The sequence below is a fragment of the Danio aesculapii genome, chromosome 15, assembly GCF_903798145.1.
Source record: "Danio aesculapii chromosome 15, fDanAes4.1, whole genome shotgun sequence".
Taxonomy (NCBI): Eukaryota; Metazoa; Chordata; class Actinopteri; order Cypriniformes; family Danionidae; genus Danio; species Danio aesculapii.
In genome coordinates, this window is record NC_079449.1 from 19,569,662 (window position 1) to 19,585,358 (window position 15,697).

The 15,697-nt window shown below is 34.4% G+C and overlaps 1 protein-coding gene across 1 annotated transcript; it reads left to right on the plus strand.

Moving 5' to 3' along the window:
- The first annotated feature begins 4,929 nt into the window (after nucleotides 1-4,929).
- On the plus strand, nucleotides 4,930-14,341 carry xaf1 (XIAP associated factor 1). The gene is made up of 8 exons (XM_056473669.1): nucleotides 4,930-5,046; nucleotides 6,791-6,926; nucleotides 7,124-7,180; nucleotides 7,303-7,534; nucleotides 10,917-10,984; nucleotides 11,089-11,343; nucleotides 13,879-13,943; nucleotides 14,032-14,341. Exons 1-7 carry the CDS (start codon nucleotides 5,009-5,011, stop codon nucleotides 13,918-13,920), a joined length of 828 nt encoding a protein of 275 aa, XP_056329644.1. The 5' UTR covers nucleotides 4,930-5,008; the 3' UTR covers nucleotides 13,921-13,943; nucleotides 14,032-14,341.
- Nucleotides 14,342-15,697: the final 1,356 nt, after the last annotated feature.

Here is a 15,697-nt window from a genome sequence, read left to right on the forward strand (position 1 = left end):
AAGTCAAGTTATTAGCCAAGTTATTTAGAGCTTGTTTCTGGTTAATGATGTCAGAATTTAGCGGTGTTACGACTGAGATTGACAACAAGATTTTTGTCAAGCAGTGCATTTGCGAACCCTCAAGTTATTTCAAAACTTTATGAGTTTTTTTTTCTGTTGAACACAAAAGACATTATATTTTGAAAAATGTTAAAAATCTGCATCCACTGACTTCTATAGTAGAAGAAACAAATACTATGGAAATCAATGGTTACAAGTTTTCAGCATTTATTTCAAAGTTTCATGTGTTTAACAGAGAAACTCAAACAGGTTTCTTACAATAAATGATGAGTAAATGACAAAAAAAAAATCACTTTTGGCTGAACTATTCCTTTAAAATGCAAGTCATATATGTGCATTTGAAGCTGCATAAAGAAAGATAAAAAGCTGACCATCATATTAAAGTCTTGTGTTCTGGTACAGACATTAACTCTATAAAACATACATCTATTAGAGCTGTGGTGGAAAATTTATTAGAGAACTCAATTTTCAACATGTATTGCTATTCTCTTTAATCGATTCTGAGCTCAGTATTTAACAGCACAATGGCTCAAGGCTAGTTTTTAACCATACACTCTTATCCTCATAACAATGAACGCTTGTGCATTCAGCTGAGTCATGTAAGCTGGCTTTTATGTCACAGAAGTTATGTACACAGCTCAATATCAATACTCTTGTAATTAGCTTAAACTTTTGCTAACTTTGAAAAGAACTGGATGTAAGGAGAGTATAGCTGCATACAGTAAGGCATACAGGACCATCTGTTGTTAAAAAATGAGCTCAGAAAGAATTGACTCAGAGAAAAAGCTATAATTTTTTTTTAATCTCTGAATTAGGGCTGCAGAATATACCAAAAAATATTATCAGATTATTAGTACATGCAATATCCATATCCCAGAAGAGTACAATTAATTAAATACATTTTATGTGTCACGCATTTGTGTGCCACATACATAGGTTGTTTATCCAAATCTGACCAATTAGATGGGGCCTTTACTATCTCCATATAGTGAACCTAGAGCTGAAAATACTAAAGCTAGAAAACTAGAGAGAAAAATGACAACAGCCAATCTGAAGTTCTGCTGAGGTTTTCAGTCATGTGTTGTGTTCTAAAGTCTAAATGTGTTTTATTTTAGATTTACCTCAGAAAATAATTACCTGTTCATTGTAGTATGATCATTTTTTTAAATATTGATAAAATAGCATGTTTTTCAAAGTTAGTTATATCGTAATTGCAACATACAGTTGAAGTCAGAATTATTAGCCCCCGTTTATTTTTTTTTCCGAATTTCTATTTACGAGAGAGATTTTTTTTCAACACATTTCTAAACATAATAGTTTTAATAATTCATTTCTATTAACTGATTTATTTTATCTTTGCCATGATGACAGTAAATAATATTTGACTACATATTTTTCCAAGACACTTCTATTCAGCTCAAAATGTCATTTAAAGGCTTAACTAGGTTATTTAGGTTAACTAGGCAGGTTCAGGTAATTAGGCAAGTTATTGTATAACGATGTTATACAATAACTTCTGTAGACTATAGAAAATAAATATCTAGCTTAAAGGGGCTAATAAATTTGACTTTAAAATGTTTTTTAAAAATTTAAAACTGCTTTTATTCTAGCCGAAATAAAACAAATAAGACTTTCTCCAGAAGAAAAAATATTATTTGACATACTGTGAAAATTTCCTTGCTCTGTTAAACATCATTTGGGAAATATTTAAAAAGAAAACAAAAATTCAAAGAGGGGCTAATAATTCTGACTTCAACTGTATATCATTATTGCAATGTATATCATTATTGCAACACTCAACAACAATATTGCATATTGTCCCAGAATTGTGTGCAGCCCTTTTACGAATCAATGCTAAATTGATTTTTCAAACATTTGTTTGCCACAGCTCTACCACTCATCTATATACACACCCCCCACTCAAAAGTGAAAAGGAGAAATTTTCCAATAAGTGTCAATTGTGTGCGTAAAAATGTCTAGTTGATGTCAGAGGTCAAAAGAGAAGGCTACAGATAGAAAGGCAAGAGGAACTCAAATGCCCACTTGTTACAACCAAGGTCAGCCCTCAGCAGATGAGGCCCTCTGAACACACATCATGTCAAACCTTGACATGTGCAACATTCAGGGTCAGAATTTTGCAAAACCAACATGAAAGCATTAATCCATTTATAGTGGAAAGTAGCACAGTCACACATCTGAATCAACATTTTGCCATAATGTATTAAAATAACTGACCAATACACACTGCAAAAATGTACAGAGACAGACATTTCATTGACATTTCAGGAATTTAATTTAGTGGTATATTGCATTAGAAGGTCAGATTTCCTATTATCTATTATCACATAAATATGGCTGGTTACTGCATGCCTTTAAATCAGGGGTTGCCAAACTTTTCAGCCCGTGACAAAATCACAATGCCAGTGACTCGTGACCCCCAAATTCCTCTGAGATGGTTATAAATATACAAACTTTGCAAACAAAAATAGGCCTAAATAAGCACAAGCATATTGACAACACAAAAAAGTGAAACAGCCTAACAACCATATCATTTTTATAGTCATTTATTCATTTATTTAATTTAATATTAACCTCACCTAAAGAGACTGGTGGGCACAATGTTTTCAGCACAAGTCTATTCTTTATTTTTGGAGACCACCAATAAGAGATCATTCTCAATGTTCAGTTGTGCCCTGTATTTATTTTTTATGTATTTGATTGACATAAAGGTGTCAGAAAGTTTAACCTGGTGCTATAAAATCAATCTGCTGCAGCTGACGCTATTGCCATGTTGTTAATCTAATGTAAACACACCAAGGAAAAAAATAATTGAAAGGCTGAGGGCTTTTAATTTGCATGTTGTTGTTTTTTTACTATTAAAAACTATTTTACTATTTTTATCTTCTGTGGGTTATGGTTAAAATATGGTAATTCTAATCATTTTAAAAAACTTAAATGACTTTTGAAAATCACCAAGCAACCCCGTTATTATCCCAACCCCCACTTTGGAAACCACTGCCTTAAATGAAATAAACAGTTGGGAAATAATGTACATTTTTTTAATTTTTATTTGTCTGACTGCTTTTTATAACAAAGATAAAGAATATTAACAAGTAATCATTGTGGTTATTAATATATGGCAATCATTATTAAAGTAGTAGTATCATAACGTATTTCCTACTGAAATAAAATACTGTGTAGAAGGTGGGGTTTTATTTTTGTGCCCTTTATCTCATTTGTCACTCTCAGCAAAATGGTGACTGGATTCCAATATATCACCCAAACTGTCAAACTGATGTCATCAGAGTCAGACTGCCGTTTTGGAGCTAAAGCAAATGGCTGATTGATTAAAAATCATCAAACTACTGCTGTTGTTTTTTTCAGTGGATTAACAACGTGCACCATCAAAATAAACATTGTACATTTTAATTTAATGCAGACGTTAACAGTTGAATATTTTATTTCACCTTTAAGTAGGTTCCATGGAGTCTTCTAAATGTCCTCCCACTGTCTCATGGTTGGAAGATTTGATGTCTTTTTTATATACCCTGCTGAAAAAAACAGTTTAAACCAGCCTAGGCTGGTTGGCTGGTTAACTAGCCTGGTTTTAGAGGGGGTTTGGCCATTTCCAGGCTGGTTTCCAGCCATTTCCAGCCTGGTCTTAGCTGGTCAGGCTGGAAAATGACCAGCTAAATCCATCTAAAACCAGCTTGACTAGCCTGGTTTAAGCTGGACATAGCTGGTTTTAGTTGGTCATCTCCCAGCCTGACCAGCTAAGACCAGGCTGGAAATGGCTGGAAACCAGCCTGGAAATGGCCAAAATCCCTCTAAAACCAGGCTGGTCAACCAGCTAAAACCAGCCAACCAGCCCAGGGTACTGAAACAATTAAGTTTACATTAAGAGGTTCCACTGAAAAATGTTATAAAAACTGGGATCCTCTAATTAATTTTGTCAAGAATTCAACTTATCTCTTCGCTGATTTATAATGGTTTATAAAGATCTCTGCCCTTTTTATTAAAGTGTAAGTGTGTGTATGTATGTGTGCGTGTGTGTGTGCGTGTGTGTGTGTGTGCGTGTGATTTAGATTTGATGTATATTTATTTAGTTGATTTGATAATTCATAGGTGCTAATGTTGTGTGTGGTGTGTGTGTGTGTGTGTGTGTTTTGTTTTTTCATTTTATTCTTCTCCCTGGGGGGTGAGAGTGGGATGGGGGACTGAAAGTTTTTGAATGTTCTTGTTTACCCTTAGTTATTGTAAAAAAAAAATTTTAAATTATTTTGTTGTAGACTCCACAAAAACAGTAGGTTTCATGGGTATTTTTTGTTAAAGTCAAGTGTTGTTATAATAAACTGGAAATGTAGTTTTATTTGTTTCCTTTTTTCTATTTATGGGTATAAATATAACAAATCTGTAGCAAATGTGTGATGCTTTCATTAAAAATATGGATCAAATTCTCCAGGGAATATTTCCAGCATCTGAATCTATCCTAAATCTATGCTGTGAAGAATTAATCAGTTTTAAAGGCAAAAATAAACCCAGTAATGTGGTGTGTGTGTGTGTGTGTGTGTGTGTGTGTGTGTGCGTGCGTGTGTGCCGTTGACATACACACTGACATTTCTCTAATACAGATCAGTGGTGTGTACAGAAATATAGTTGCATTATTGTAACCATGGTGATGAAGAGCCATCAATGGATTTAGGCTACCTGGTTACTGTGGACCAAATACCTCATCATGGGCAGGAGTTTTCGTATTATTTATACTAAATGAACATACAGTGTATGTTAAAAATGTCAAGTGACGTGTCTGCATTTCTTTATCACAACACATAATAAGATTCGTTTAGAAATAAGAGATGTTTACGTCACCTGGTAAGTTTCGGTTCCGCTTTCTGTTCTGGATAAGTGAAATTATAAGTCCCGAGTCGTCTCACTTTCTAGTTTAAGTATGGACACAGAAGAAGAGCTTGTTTTATGTACTCACTGGTGAGTGTCTTACAACTTTATTGTGTGATTCTGTAAGACGTCTATTTATATAACGGAAATGTCGTCGAGTGTTAAAAGATCACTTACATGTTCACGACGTCATGCTCCTGTCTGATTAAAGTAAACAGTAAAACGGAAACAAAAAATTCTTATTATTTACTCAATGACAAGACTATTATTTACGGTGTTTAAAACTATGGCGTGATCAAATTAAGTAACTTCCCATAGAGCCAGTTCTGACTGTAATATTCGACAGATTTAGTTTATTTCAAATTAAAGAAAATAAAACTGTGATTTGTTTGGTTATTTACTGAATCGCTTACATTTTAAGTAGTGTTTAAGGATTTTTCCACCATTACTAATGACGTAAACATTCTCAGGTGGTTTACGTTGATCGCTACTGAAGGTTAAAGTTCGCCCATTTCAGCCATCATTTACTCACCTTAATGTCCTTCCAGCCCTTGAGACTTTTGCTGAACAAATCTGTAATTTGGAGGGACCCCTTGCCATTTTCAGATAAATCTCAACAGAGCTGGAGAATGTACGAAAACGCATGTAATCATACAAATAGCCTAAACTTGTTTGGGTCTGGTTCACTTAGTCTGTGTTGAACCAAAGATTCGAATCATTCAGATCTTTTACTTAATTCATAGAGTCATTAAAAATCTATTTAACTTAACCACACAATAGCCTTTAAATTTCCAAAATTGCATTGTCTTTTGGACCTGTGGATTAATGTTATCTGTAGACTGTAATAGTTTATTTTTTATAGGTATTGCTACATTTTAAATAATTCATCATGCATAATTCTGCACCTTAAAATCAATGTCACAGTAAAAAACATAAAAGAGCTAAAATTAGGTAATCAATTATTTAAAAAAACCATAAGATCACCTAAAAACCGTAAGACCCACCCCTTACTGACAAAAGTCCAGAAATTCTCCCATACATGAGCTCGTTTGTCCTATTTTTGACAGCTATGCCATAATATATCATGATTTAACCCATCGAAGAAAGCTTTAACACCAAGCGTAACTCTCTGTTGGCTGTCTCTTTAGTGTGACTGGGGAAAATTGAATGTGCTGGCCAGTTTGTTATTTAATTTAATGATATTTAAATGACAATATGCTTGTTTTTAATTTAAAACTTTAACACATTCCTATTTTTTTTCTAATAATATATATTGTAATAAATTTGTATTTAAAACATAAGTATTGTTCGCTTTTTTCTTCATTTTAAATCTTAAAAAATGTTTTTGGTACATCAAAAATGTGGTTATGAACCATTCATCAAACAACAAAAATAGTGCTTAAAATGTCACTAAAATGCAACCTATTTAAACGTTCTAATTAAATAGAAAATGAGGGGAATAACTGCAAAAAGGTCCACTTTTTAAGAAAAAAAGAACCACCCCTTTCACCAGGCTGGCTATGGGCCTGTTATTATTTTGTTAATTTTATTCAATCAAGGTCACATTAAATTAATTCCATCACTCATTTTGATTTAATACAACATGGCAACCAATTATTACAACAAATTATCATGTTTTGCGCACATTCATAACTCTTTTTTAAAACGTGATGGTGTTCTTCACTAAATATTTTGTGTTCATCAGTTATTCAAGTTCGGAGTGAATTTTGTGAAAATGCTAGTGTCGAAATTATGATTTTAAACTGCTCCATTACCAAAACATCGTTTCCATACTCCAATCTCTCTAATGAGCCTCTTTGATGTTTTCATGCAGCAATAAGGATGTAGCCAAGGCAAACTTTGACCTGCACGAACCACACTGTAAGAGGTTTCTGTGTAAATGCCCTGACTGCAATGACACTGTCCATCGAGATCAGCTGGAGGAACACAAAACTGAACAGCATGCAGAGGTCACAACCACACTGCTCAACACTACTTAACACTCTGATCTCATCTGCTCTTTACAGCCCCTTGGCCCTGTTTGTCAAAAAAGATCATTTGTGGTGCATTTTGTTGAATGTGTTCCACTTGACTTGCTCATTACTCATCATTGCAATCTCCCACTTCTGAAACACTGTGTCTGCGGATTCATTTTTTTATCTCACAGGTAAAATGTAAGAAGTGCAAGAAAAAGATGGAGCGACGGCACCTGCTGGACCATGAGGTGATGAATATTTAATATCACACCTATACTTTTTTAAGTCAGTCTTTCAAAATGTAATGTCTGAGTGTTTTCTCACTTATCCCCTTTATTGTCTCTCCATGTCTACTGTTTCTATCTTTCAGAAAGATGAATGCCCAGAGAGGCCTGAGATCTGTGAGTTTTGTCAGCTTGAGCTTCCTCTGAGCACTCTGAAAGTGCACAAAGTGTCCTGCGGGAGTCGCACAGAGCGCTGCTCTGACTGTGACCAGTATGTTAAAATGACGGACCAGCTTGATCACGCTCAAAGCTGCCCTGCTACCACTCAGACAACGTCCAGGGATTTAGTCTTCGAAAATGATTCATCTCACTCAGATGGTTAGTTTTAAACATTATGCATATACTATCAGCAGTGCTGAGTACTAGACATGGGTCGGTATAAGTTTCTAACAGTATAATAATCTTGGATAAAAATATCAAGGTTTCACGGTAATGTGATTACTGCTCTAAAATATATACTTTTTAAATGTCTGGGTAAAAACGATTTCGCTTTTTTCGCTTTGAACACAATGACTGCATCCAAAATCGCATACTTCCTTATTATATAGTACGCTAAAACAGTATGCGAGCCGAGTAGTATGTCAGAATACATAGAATAGGAAAAACAGTATGCGAGAAGTACCCGCATAACTCCCTACTTCCGACGAGATCCTGAAGTGCGCATCCGAAGGACACTATGCTATCCCCATTATGCACCGCGAGAGAATTCATAAATGGGAGTAAAGCGGCACAACTGACACGGGTATGTCATGTGATGATGACAAAATGGCATGTCCAGTACGTCCGAGCTCCATTCATACTAATCACATTCATACTGTATAGAACATACTTTTCGAACGGCTGAGTGTTTAATTCAAATTCAAATGCAGTACCTACTGAGTAGTAGGCGATTTCGGACACTGGCAATATATTTTATTTTGAAAAACATTTATAATATTTTGGAACAGTAAACATGTCATGCTAAATAATTCAAATGAGCATTGACTTCTGCTATCTTCATTAGTTTCAAATACACAGATTTACAATTTAAAGCAGCATCTTTGAATATAACTTCTGCTGAAGATACTATTGTCCTAAAAAACAAAACAAACGTAAACGTAAAAAAAACTATAAAAAATACATATATTTTTTGCATATACCGTAGGAACGATATAACAGAAAATTTTGGCGGTTTTAAAACCTTGACTTTTCCAAACCGCGGTATACCTTGAAAACGGTTATGGTCCCATGCCTGCTGAGTACTCATTGATCAGTTTTCCTTATTGTAGATTTCTGATATTACTTTTTTATGTTGTATGTACTGTAATTTAGAAGTTAGTGAATGCAAAAGTCAAAATGCAAAAATCAAAGTGCATGATAAATGCTATCCCAAAAAAGTGGGGAAACAATTACCCTGATCATACTATAGTAAACTGTATTATACTATTGTATAGGGCTGCATGATATTGAAAAAATCTAACAAAAATCAAACAAAAAAATCGAACAAAAATTGAATATTTTTTTACTCTGCGATTTATATTGCAATATGAATACAATTTCACCGGATGTGTTGAACAACTAGATCGTTTGGGATGATTCTGTAGGGGAGTGCATATGCATAAAATATAAGAAACAATCTTCAGGCATAGATAAATTCCATAAAGAAAAAGATACCAATTATATTAACAGTGTTTTATTGTTTTGGAGGAGTCAAACTTTATTCAAGTGTACAGTAATTGAGTTATCAAATCTAAAATAATACTGCATAGTCTTCTTTCTATAAACAATTCAATAGAATTCATCATTATTAATTTGTCTAAGTTAAAAACACTACAGTTTCTTAGGCCTGAATACTTTTAAAACCCTTACATAGTCACAGGCCTCAAAAAAACACTTGCGAAATGATACATTAAAATCCAGATACATTAAAATATTGCAAATTATCACATTGCGATATCGATGCTGAAATTTTATATTGTGCAGCCCTACTATTGTACATATTATAGTATTCACAACTCTTTGTTAATAAATGCCACAGCATAGTGTAGTATTATATTATATTATGTATTAAAGGGATGTTTCACCCATAAATTTTAATTTTGTAATCTATGAAAATCGTCTGAAATCGCATATTTCCCTACAATAAAGTATGTTAAAATGAATATATGAGCTGAGTAGTCTGTCCAAATTCATAGTATTCGAAAAACAGTAGGCGAGAAGTTACCAGGATGACCTGATACATCCGGTGAGATTCTGAAGTGTGCATCCAGTGGACGCTATGGTATCCCATGATGCCATGCAAGAGAATTAATCATGGTCAGTGAAGCAATGCAACTGATGTGGGAAGGTCACGTGAGAATGGCAAATAGTGGATATAGTACATCCGAATTCCAATCACTCTTCTCGCATTCATACTGTACACAACATATTTTTCTAACAGTCATGTAGTACATTAAAATTCGAATGTAGTACCAAAGTCCCTTTAAAGCAAGTCATTTCACTCGGCCACCATCTTTGAAACACCTCTTGGGTAATTTGATTATATTTATATATTCCAGAGCAAAAAAGAATTTGACTAGACTTAAAACCAGTTAAAAACAATATAGCATTTAGTTTAAATACTGTAGTATTTTTCATTTAGTAACTGAAACAAGTCTTTCTTCATAAACCTATGCTGGTTTTTGTAAAAAATGTGCATAATGTCAAAAACAATGTCTACAAACAATAAAAAAGCATGCTATTTTCTTCACTCTAAAAGCTAATCTACTTTGCATGCACTTCCAAAGGATGGGGAAGGTCCAAATTGATATCTATATGCCTATTTAAATCCATGTGATGAATGAGTTGAGTCAAAAGTAAAAGTTTTTTATATCATATTACCTAACAGATCAGACAACCATTTTAATAATTTTTAAACATTTAGGCCTGTTTTGTGTGCAGAATACTGATTTAACATATTTGTATATTTTTTATATTATATATAAAGATTTTTTATATAACTTAGAGTATATTACCTAATAGATCAGACAACCATAAAGAAATCACAGCACTGCTTAAAAGCTGTTTTTTTTTTAATAATTCAGGCCTGTTTTGAGTGCAAAATACTGATTTAACATATCTGTATATATTTATACAATACTGGTCAAAAGTTTGGGGTCAGTAGGATTTGTAAAGGTTTTAAAATAAGCTTCTCCTGCTCACCAAAGCTGCATTTATTTAATCAAAAATACAGTAAAAGTTGTAAAATTGTGAAATGGTATTGCACTATAAAATAACTGTTCAAATGTAATTTATAATTTAATTTAAGAATTTATTTCATTGATTTTAAAGATGAATTTTCACCTTCATTACTCGAGTCTACATTATTATTATTATTATTAATAATAGTAATAAAAGCAATAATGACTAGAGTAATAATTTAATTTGAAACTACATACAATAAGTAATAAATACATATTTAATAAGTATTTACCAATTAATTTTTTTACATTTAACAAATGCAGCCTTGATGAACAGAATAATTTCTTTAAAAAAAACATTAAAAAAACTGACCCCAAACTTTTGACCGGTAGTAAATATAAGATTTTTATATTGCTTAGTTTATATTAGCTGATAGATCAGACAACCATAAGTAATCCCAGCACTGCTTTAAAGCCTTTTTTAAATAATACAGGCATATCTTGAGTGCAAAATGCTGATTTAGCATATCTATTTTCTCTAGAGGGGACCATGCTGCAGTGTGATAATTGTCTGAAATACATTGCCTCAGACAGCCTGGAGATACACAAGGTACAAAATGAAACAAACACATTAAAAGGTGTTTGATATATTTTAGAAAATTGTGTAAATGTATTTGTAATTTAAAAATGTTTTTGCTACTATTTCTTTATTAGGGAAATTGTCCTCATGATTTACAGTATGTGGGCTTTTATGATGATAACTATGATGATGATGATGATGATGATGATGATGATGATGACAAAAAGCCCAAAGCTGGAAACAACAGTGATTCAGATGCTGCAGAATTCTCGTTCTCATCACGGCACAAGACAAAGGGAGATAAAAACAGTGACACAGACCTGGATAAAATAAGCACCTGTCCGCTCTGTCATCTGGCTCTTCCTATAAAGACACTCGAATGGCACGAGGTACTGTACATACTGATATTATACATTTATGCAGTCTCAGGGTTGACAACCAACATTTGGAATAGTCTATTTGATGCTAATTTGATAATTAGTATATAAATACAGTGTTTCCTCTAGGATATTTTCCAGCTGTGGCGGCAGGCCTTTTTTACACAGATCTACCAACTACCTGTGGCGTTATTTCAATGACAAATGTCGTGAGCGCAGTATTAGAAGTCGAGATCGCATTTATGTAATAGCCTACGAGCATGCGGATCTCTTTGCTTGTGCGCCAATTTTTTTCTGCTCGTGCACAAAACTTCTTGCACGCCCCCTCAAATATAAGACGCTGTAATAGCGCGCAGATATTCTTGTGCGCTCTTAAATAAACGCTGCTGAGGTGCGATTTAGTGCGTTTATGTAACGAGTATGTCTCCAGCATTTGTTAGATTTGCTAGGAATATTTATGAATACCTCCGGTACTAATGCGTCCTGAAATAAAGTAAAACAGCTATACGTCGTGTTTTCTGGCCTCACGCATCACGCACCTGTCACAATCAGCCAGTCAGTCAGTCAGCACGTAACCTTAAAGCAGGGGTCACCAATCTTGGTCCTGGAGGGCCGGTGTCCCTGCAGAGTTTAGCTCCAACTTGCCTTAACACACCTGCCTGGATGTTTCAAGTATACCTTGTAAGACCTTGATTAGCTTGTTCAGGTGTGTTTGATTAGAGTTGGAGCTAAAATCTGTAGGGCACCGGCCCTCCAGGAACAAGATTGGTGACCCCTGCCTTAAAGGGTTAAACAAATGACGCACAGCACTACTATGGTTACAGAAAAGTTTGCGCTGTTATAATTCACTTACCTTTTAATACGTTTTTGGTGCGATTATTACCCACTGTTAAAAAAATAGAATGTTTTGAATGAGAAGCTGTAATGTAGCCGTGGCGGGATGAATTTTGGCGTGGCGCCTCGCCATGGAAGAATGAATGTAGTGGAAACCTTGAAATATGAATGATTAAATTCAGAAGTTTATAAGTTTTTTTGTTAGTATTAATCAACTATTATAATCATCAAGGCTTTGATAAAGAGTACTGTTTAAAAAACTGGATTCCCGAAGGGCCGCAGCTCTGCACAGTTTTGCTTCAACCTTAATCAAGCTAAGCTAATCCAACTAATCAAGGTGCTCAAGACTACTAGAGACCATTAAGCAGGTCTGAGTTGGAGGTGGTTGGAGCTAAACTATGCAGAGCTGTGGCTCTCCAGGAATTTGAGACCTAAATACTAATAAAAAAGAATATTTTCTGTTTGAATACTTTAATATGTTATTCATCCTTATAAAGACAACTCTGGTCGTCTTTAGTGGCCCCTTTCACACTTACTGACCTTTCCGGAAAATTACTGGCAATTTTTCGGAAAGGTCTGTATGTGTGAACAAGCCCTTTTTGAAAATATTGGTAAATTCGTTCTCGGCAATTTTCGGCAGTTGTAACATTACCGGTAATTTGGCAGAATGTTGGAAAGATTGCTGTAAAGGGCACTTTCACGATTAGAATGCGCTGATGTGAGATGCCTACTTTAGCCAATCAGAACACGCATTCAAGTCCACGCGATTCATGAAAATAAAAGTCTTTGAATGTTTTTCCAGACACATTTAGCTGCTAGATGTTAGTCAGATAACATTTCTGTGTTCCTTCTTAATGTCAACTGTGTAAAAAATTATCGATAAAATGCTTATCATAAACCGCTGTTTGTTTACCTTCAAGCTCTGCTTCAGTTGCTTGACACGTGTGCTCATGAAGCAGCCGGTGAGCGCCAGCACACACACATATTATGAACATCTCGACATCTGAAAGTGTTCCTCCATATGTTTTCTTATAAGTTGTTCACAATACTTATCTATGAACATAATTTGTAATGTAGTCAAGTGTGTAAACATTTAGCTACGGTTCGCGTTGCTGCCTTTGGATGTCTCACAAAGGAGCTGCATGAATTCTAAATCTTAAAAAAAAAGTGAAAGCATCAAGAAAAGGCTGACCTCTTCAGTGTTTAACAAATACAAACGCTGCCGTTTATAGGTCATTTCTTGTTAATGATGTCAAAACTTACCAGTATTTTGGAATGGATGTGTGAACGGTCTTTTCCGGAAAAATTACGGAACGTCCTCGCCTGTGTGAACACCTTTTTTATGAACATAAACGCATTAAACATTCATTTATTCATTTTCTTTTCGGCTTAGTCCCTTTATTAATCTGGGTTCGCCACAGCGGAATGAACCACCCATATTAAACATATTATCAAAATTGAAAACTCTTGTACTGTGTGATATTATTTTAGAAACCATTATATATTTTTATATGTTGTTATTAATTATATATATAATAATAACTTTTATGTATTTATTATATCCATCTGAATTTTTATAAATTTTAAAAATGTTCCCAACCTATATATCGGTATTACAAATTATGAACATTACATTTCCACTATTAGCATGCAATACACTCTTAACTACATATTTTATATTTTAATGTATTTTTTATGTTTTTTGTGTTTTAGAAAAGATGTGAATTACACAGACATCTGAGCACAGCTTGTTAACTAATGAGAGAAAAGCTAAACATGTAAGTAAATAAACATTATATATCAGTGATGTAATGTTTGCATGTCTGCATGAGTTGTAAACTAATAGATTTCTGAATTACCTTACAGGGTTGATGGAAATCACCAATCATCATGATAAAAGATAGTGGAATGCATTGAAATGGAAATGATAGTAATACCAAATGTTTACAGTCTTTTTATCACAATGTTTATTTTAATAATGGCTCCTTAAAAATGATCAGGCCCAGTGAAGGCAGAACAACACAAAAATTGTTTGAAATATAGAGTGGGTACTTTGTGTATACTTCATTTTCTGAATAATGCTATTTACTCTATTGTACATCTGTTGTTTAAATCTATTGTTAACCTTGTTTAAAAAGTCTAAATCTGTTTGCATTTTAAATAAATGAACATAAAACAAGCACACTATTTGCCAGCGTGGATGGAATTATTTGTAGCTACATATTTTCTAGATGTTCAGACTTTATTCAGCTGTCCTCCACCATATTTTATTATCTTTGTATGAAATGTCTTGTGGCTCAAGCAGATCAAATTATGACCGAATTCATATTTTATGATATAAAACGGCTAGGTTTGTAAAAACGGAAGTTTATTTACATGTTGTCCTGCACTTGGCAACAAAAGTGCAAAAGTGACATCTAGTGGAAAGTTTTATATTTCGTGTGTGTGAGTGCAGATTTTCATTATCCTAACGTTTCGATATTAAATCAGGTACACAAGCTTACAATGGTGTTGTCACTTTTAAAATTTCCCATTCAACTATTGCGTGTTAGTGAGGCATTCAACGTGATTTAAAACAGCTTTTACTATATTGCAGTACCTTTTACAACATGGAAATAATGAATCCCATTAATTTGCTAAATGGAGTAACAACAAATTGCAATAAAGATTTAGCCTAACTATTGACACCACAAAACATTTTTTTTTTCAAATTGTTTGTAATACAATATACACTTACCGGCCACTTAATGCAACTCAATGCATTTAGGCATGTAGAGATGGTCAAGATGATCTGCGGCAATTCAAACCAAGCATCAGAATGGGGAAGAAAGGTGATTTAAACCTTTGAACGTGGCATGGTTGTTGGTGCCAGACAGGCTAGTCTACTGGGATTTTCATGCACAACCATCTTTAGGCTTTACAGAGAATGGTCTGAAAAATAGAAAATATTTAGTGAGAGGCAGTTTTGTGGCCGCAAATGTCTTGCAACTAACCACTCGTTACAACAGAGGTATGCAGAAAAGCATCTCTGAATGCACAACACGTTAAACCTTGAGGCAGATGGGCTACAGTAACACGGGTGCCACTCCTGTCAGCTAAGAACAGGAAACTGAGGCTTTAATTCGCATAAGCTCACCAAAACTGGATGATAGAAGATCATTGCTTGGTCTGATGAGTCTCGATTTCTGCTGAGACATTCAGATGGTAGGGTCAGAATTTGATGTCAACAACATGAAAGCATGGATCCATCCTGCCTTCTATCAACGTTCAGGCTGATGGTGGTGTTGTAATAGTGTGGGGGATATTTTCTTGGCACACTTTGGGCCTATTTGAACCAATTGAGCATCATGTCAACGCCACAGCCTACCTGAGTATTGATGATGACCATGTCCATTGCTTTATGACCACAGTGTACCCATCTTCTGATGGCTACTTCCAGCAGGATAACGCGCCATGTCATAAAGCGCAAATCATCTCAGACTGGTTTCTAGAACATGATAATGAGTTCACTGTACTCAAATGGCCTTCACAG

Excerpts from the sequence above, each read along its gene's own strand:
- xaf1 (XM_056473669.1), top strand. The coding sequence starts at position 5,009 with ATGGACACAGAAGAAGAGCTTGTTTTATGTACTCACTG. Across the intron at positions 5,047-6,790 it reads CTTGTTTTATGTACTCACTG|CAATAAGGATGTAGCCAAGG; the intron begins GTGAGTGTCTTA and ends GTTTTCATGCAG. Across the intron at positions 6,927-7,123 it reads AAACTGAACAGCATGCAGAG|GTAAAATGTAAGAAGTGCAA; the intron begins GTCACAACCACA and ends TTTATCTCACAG.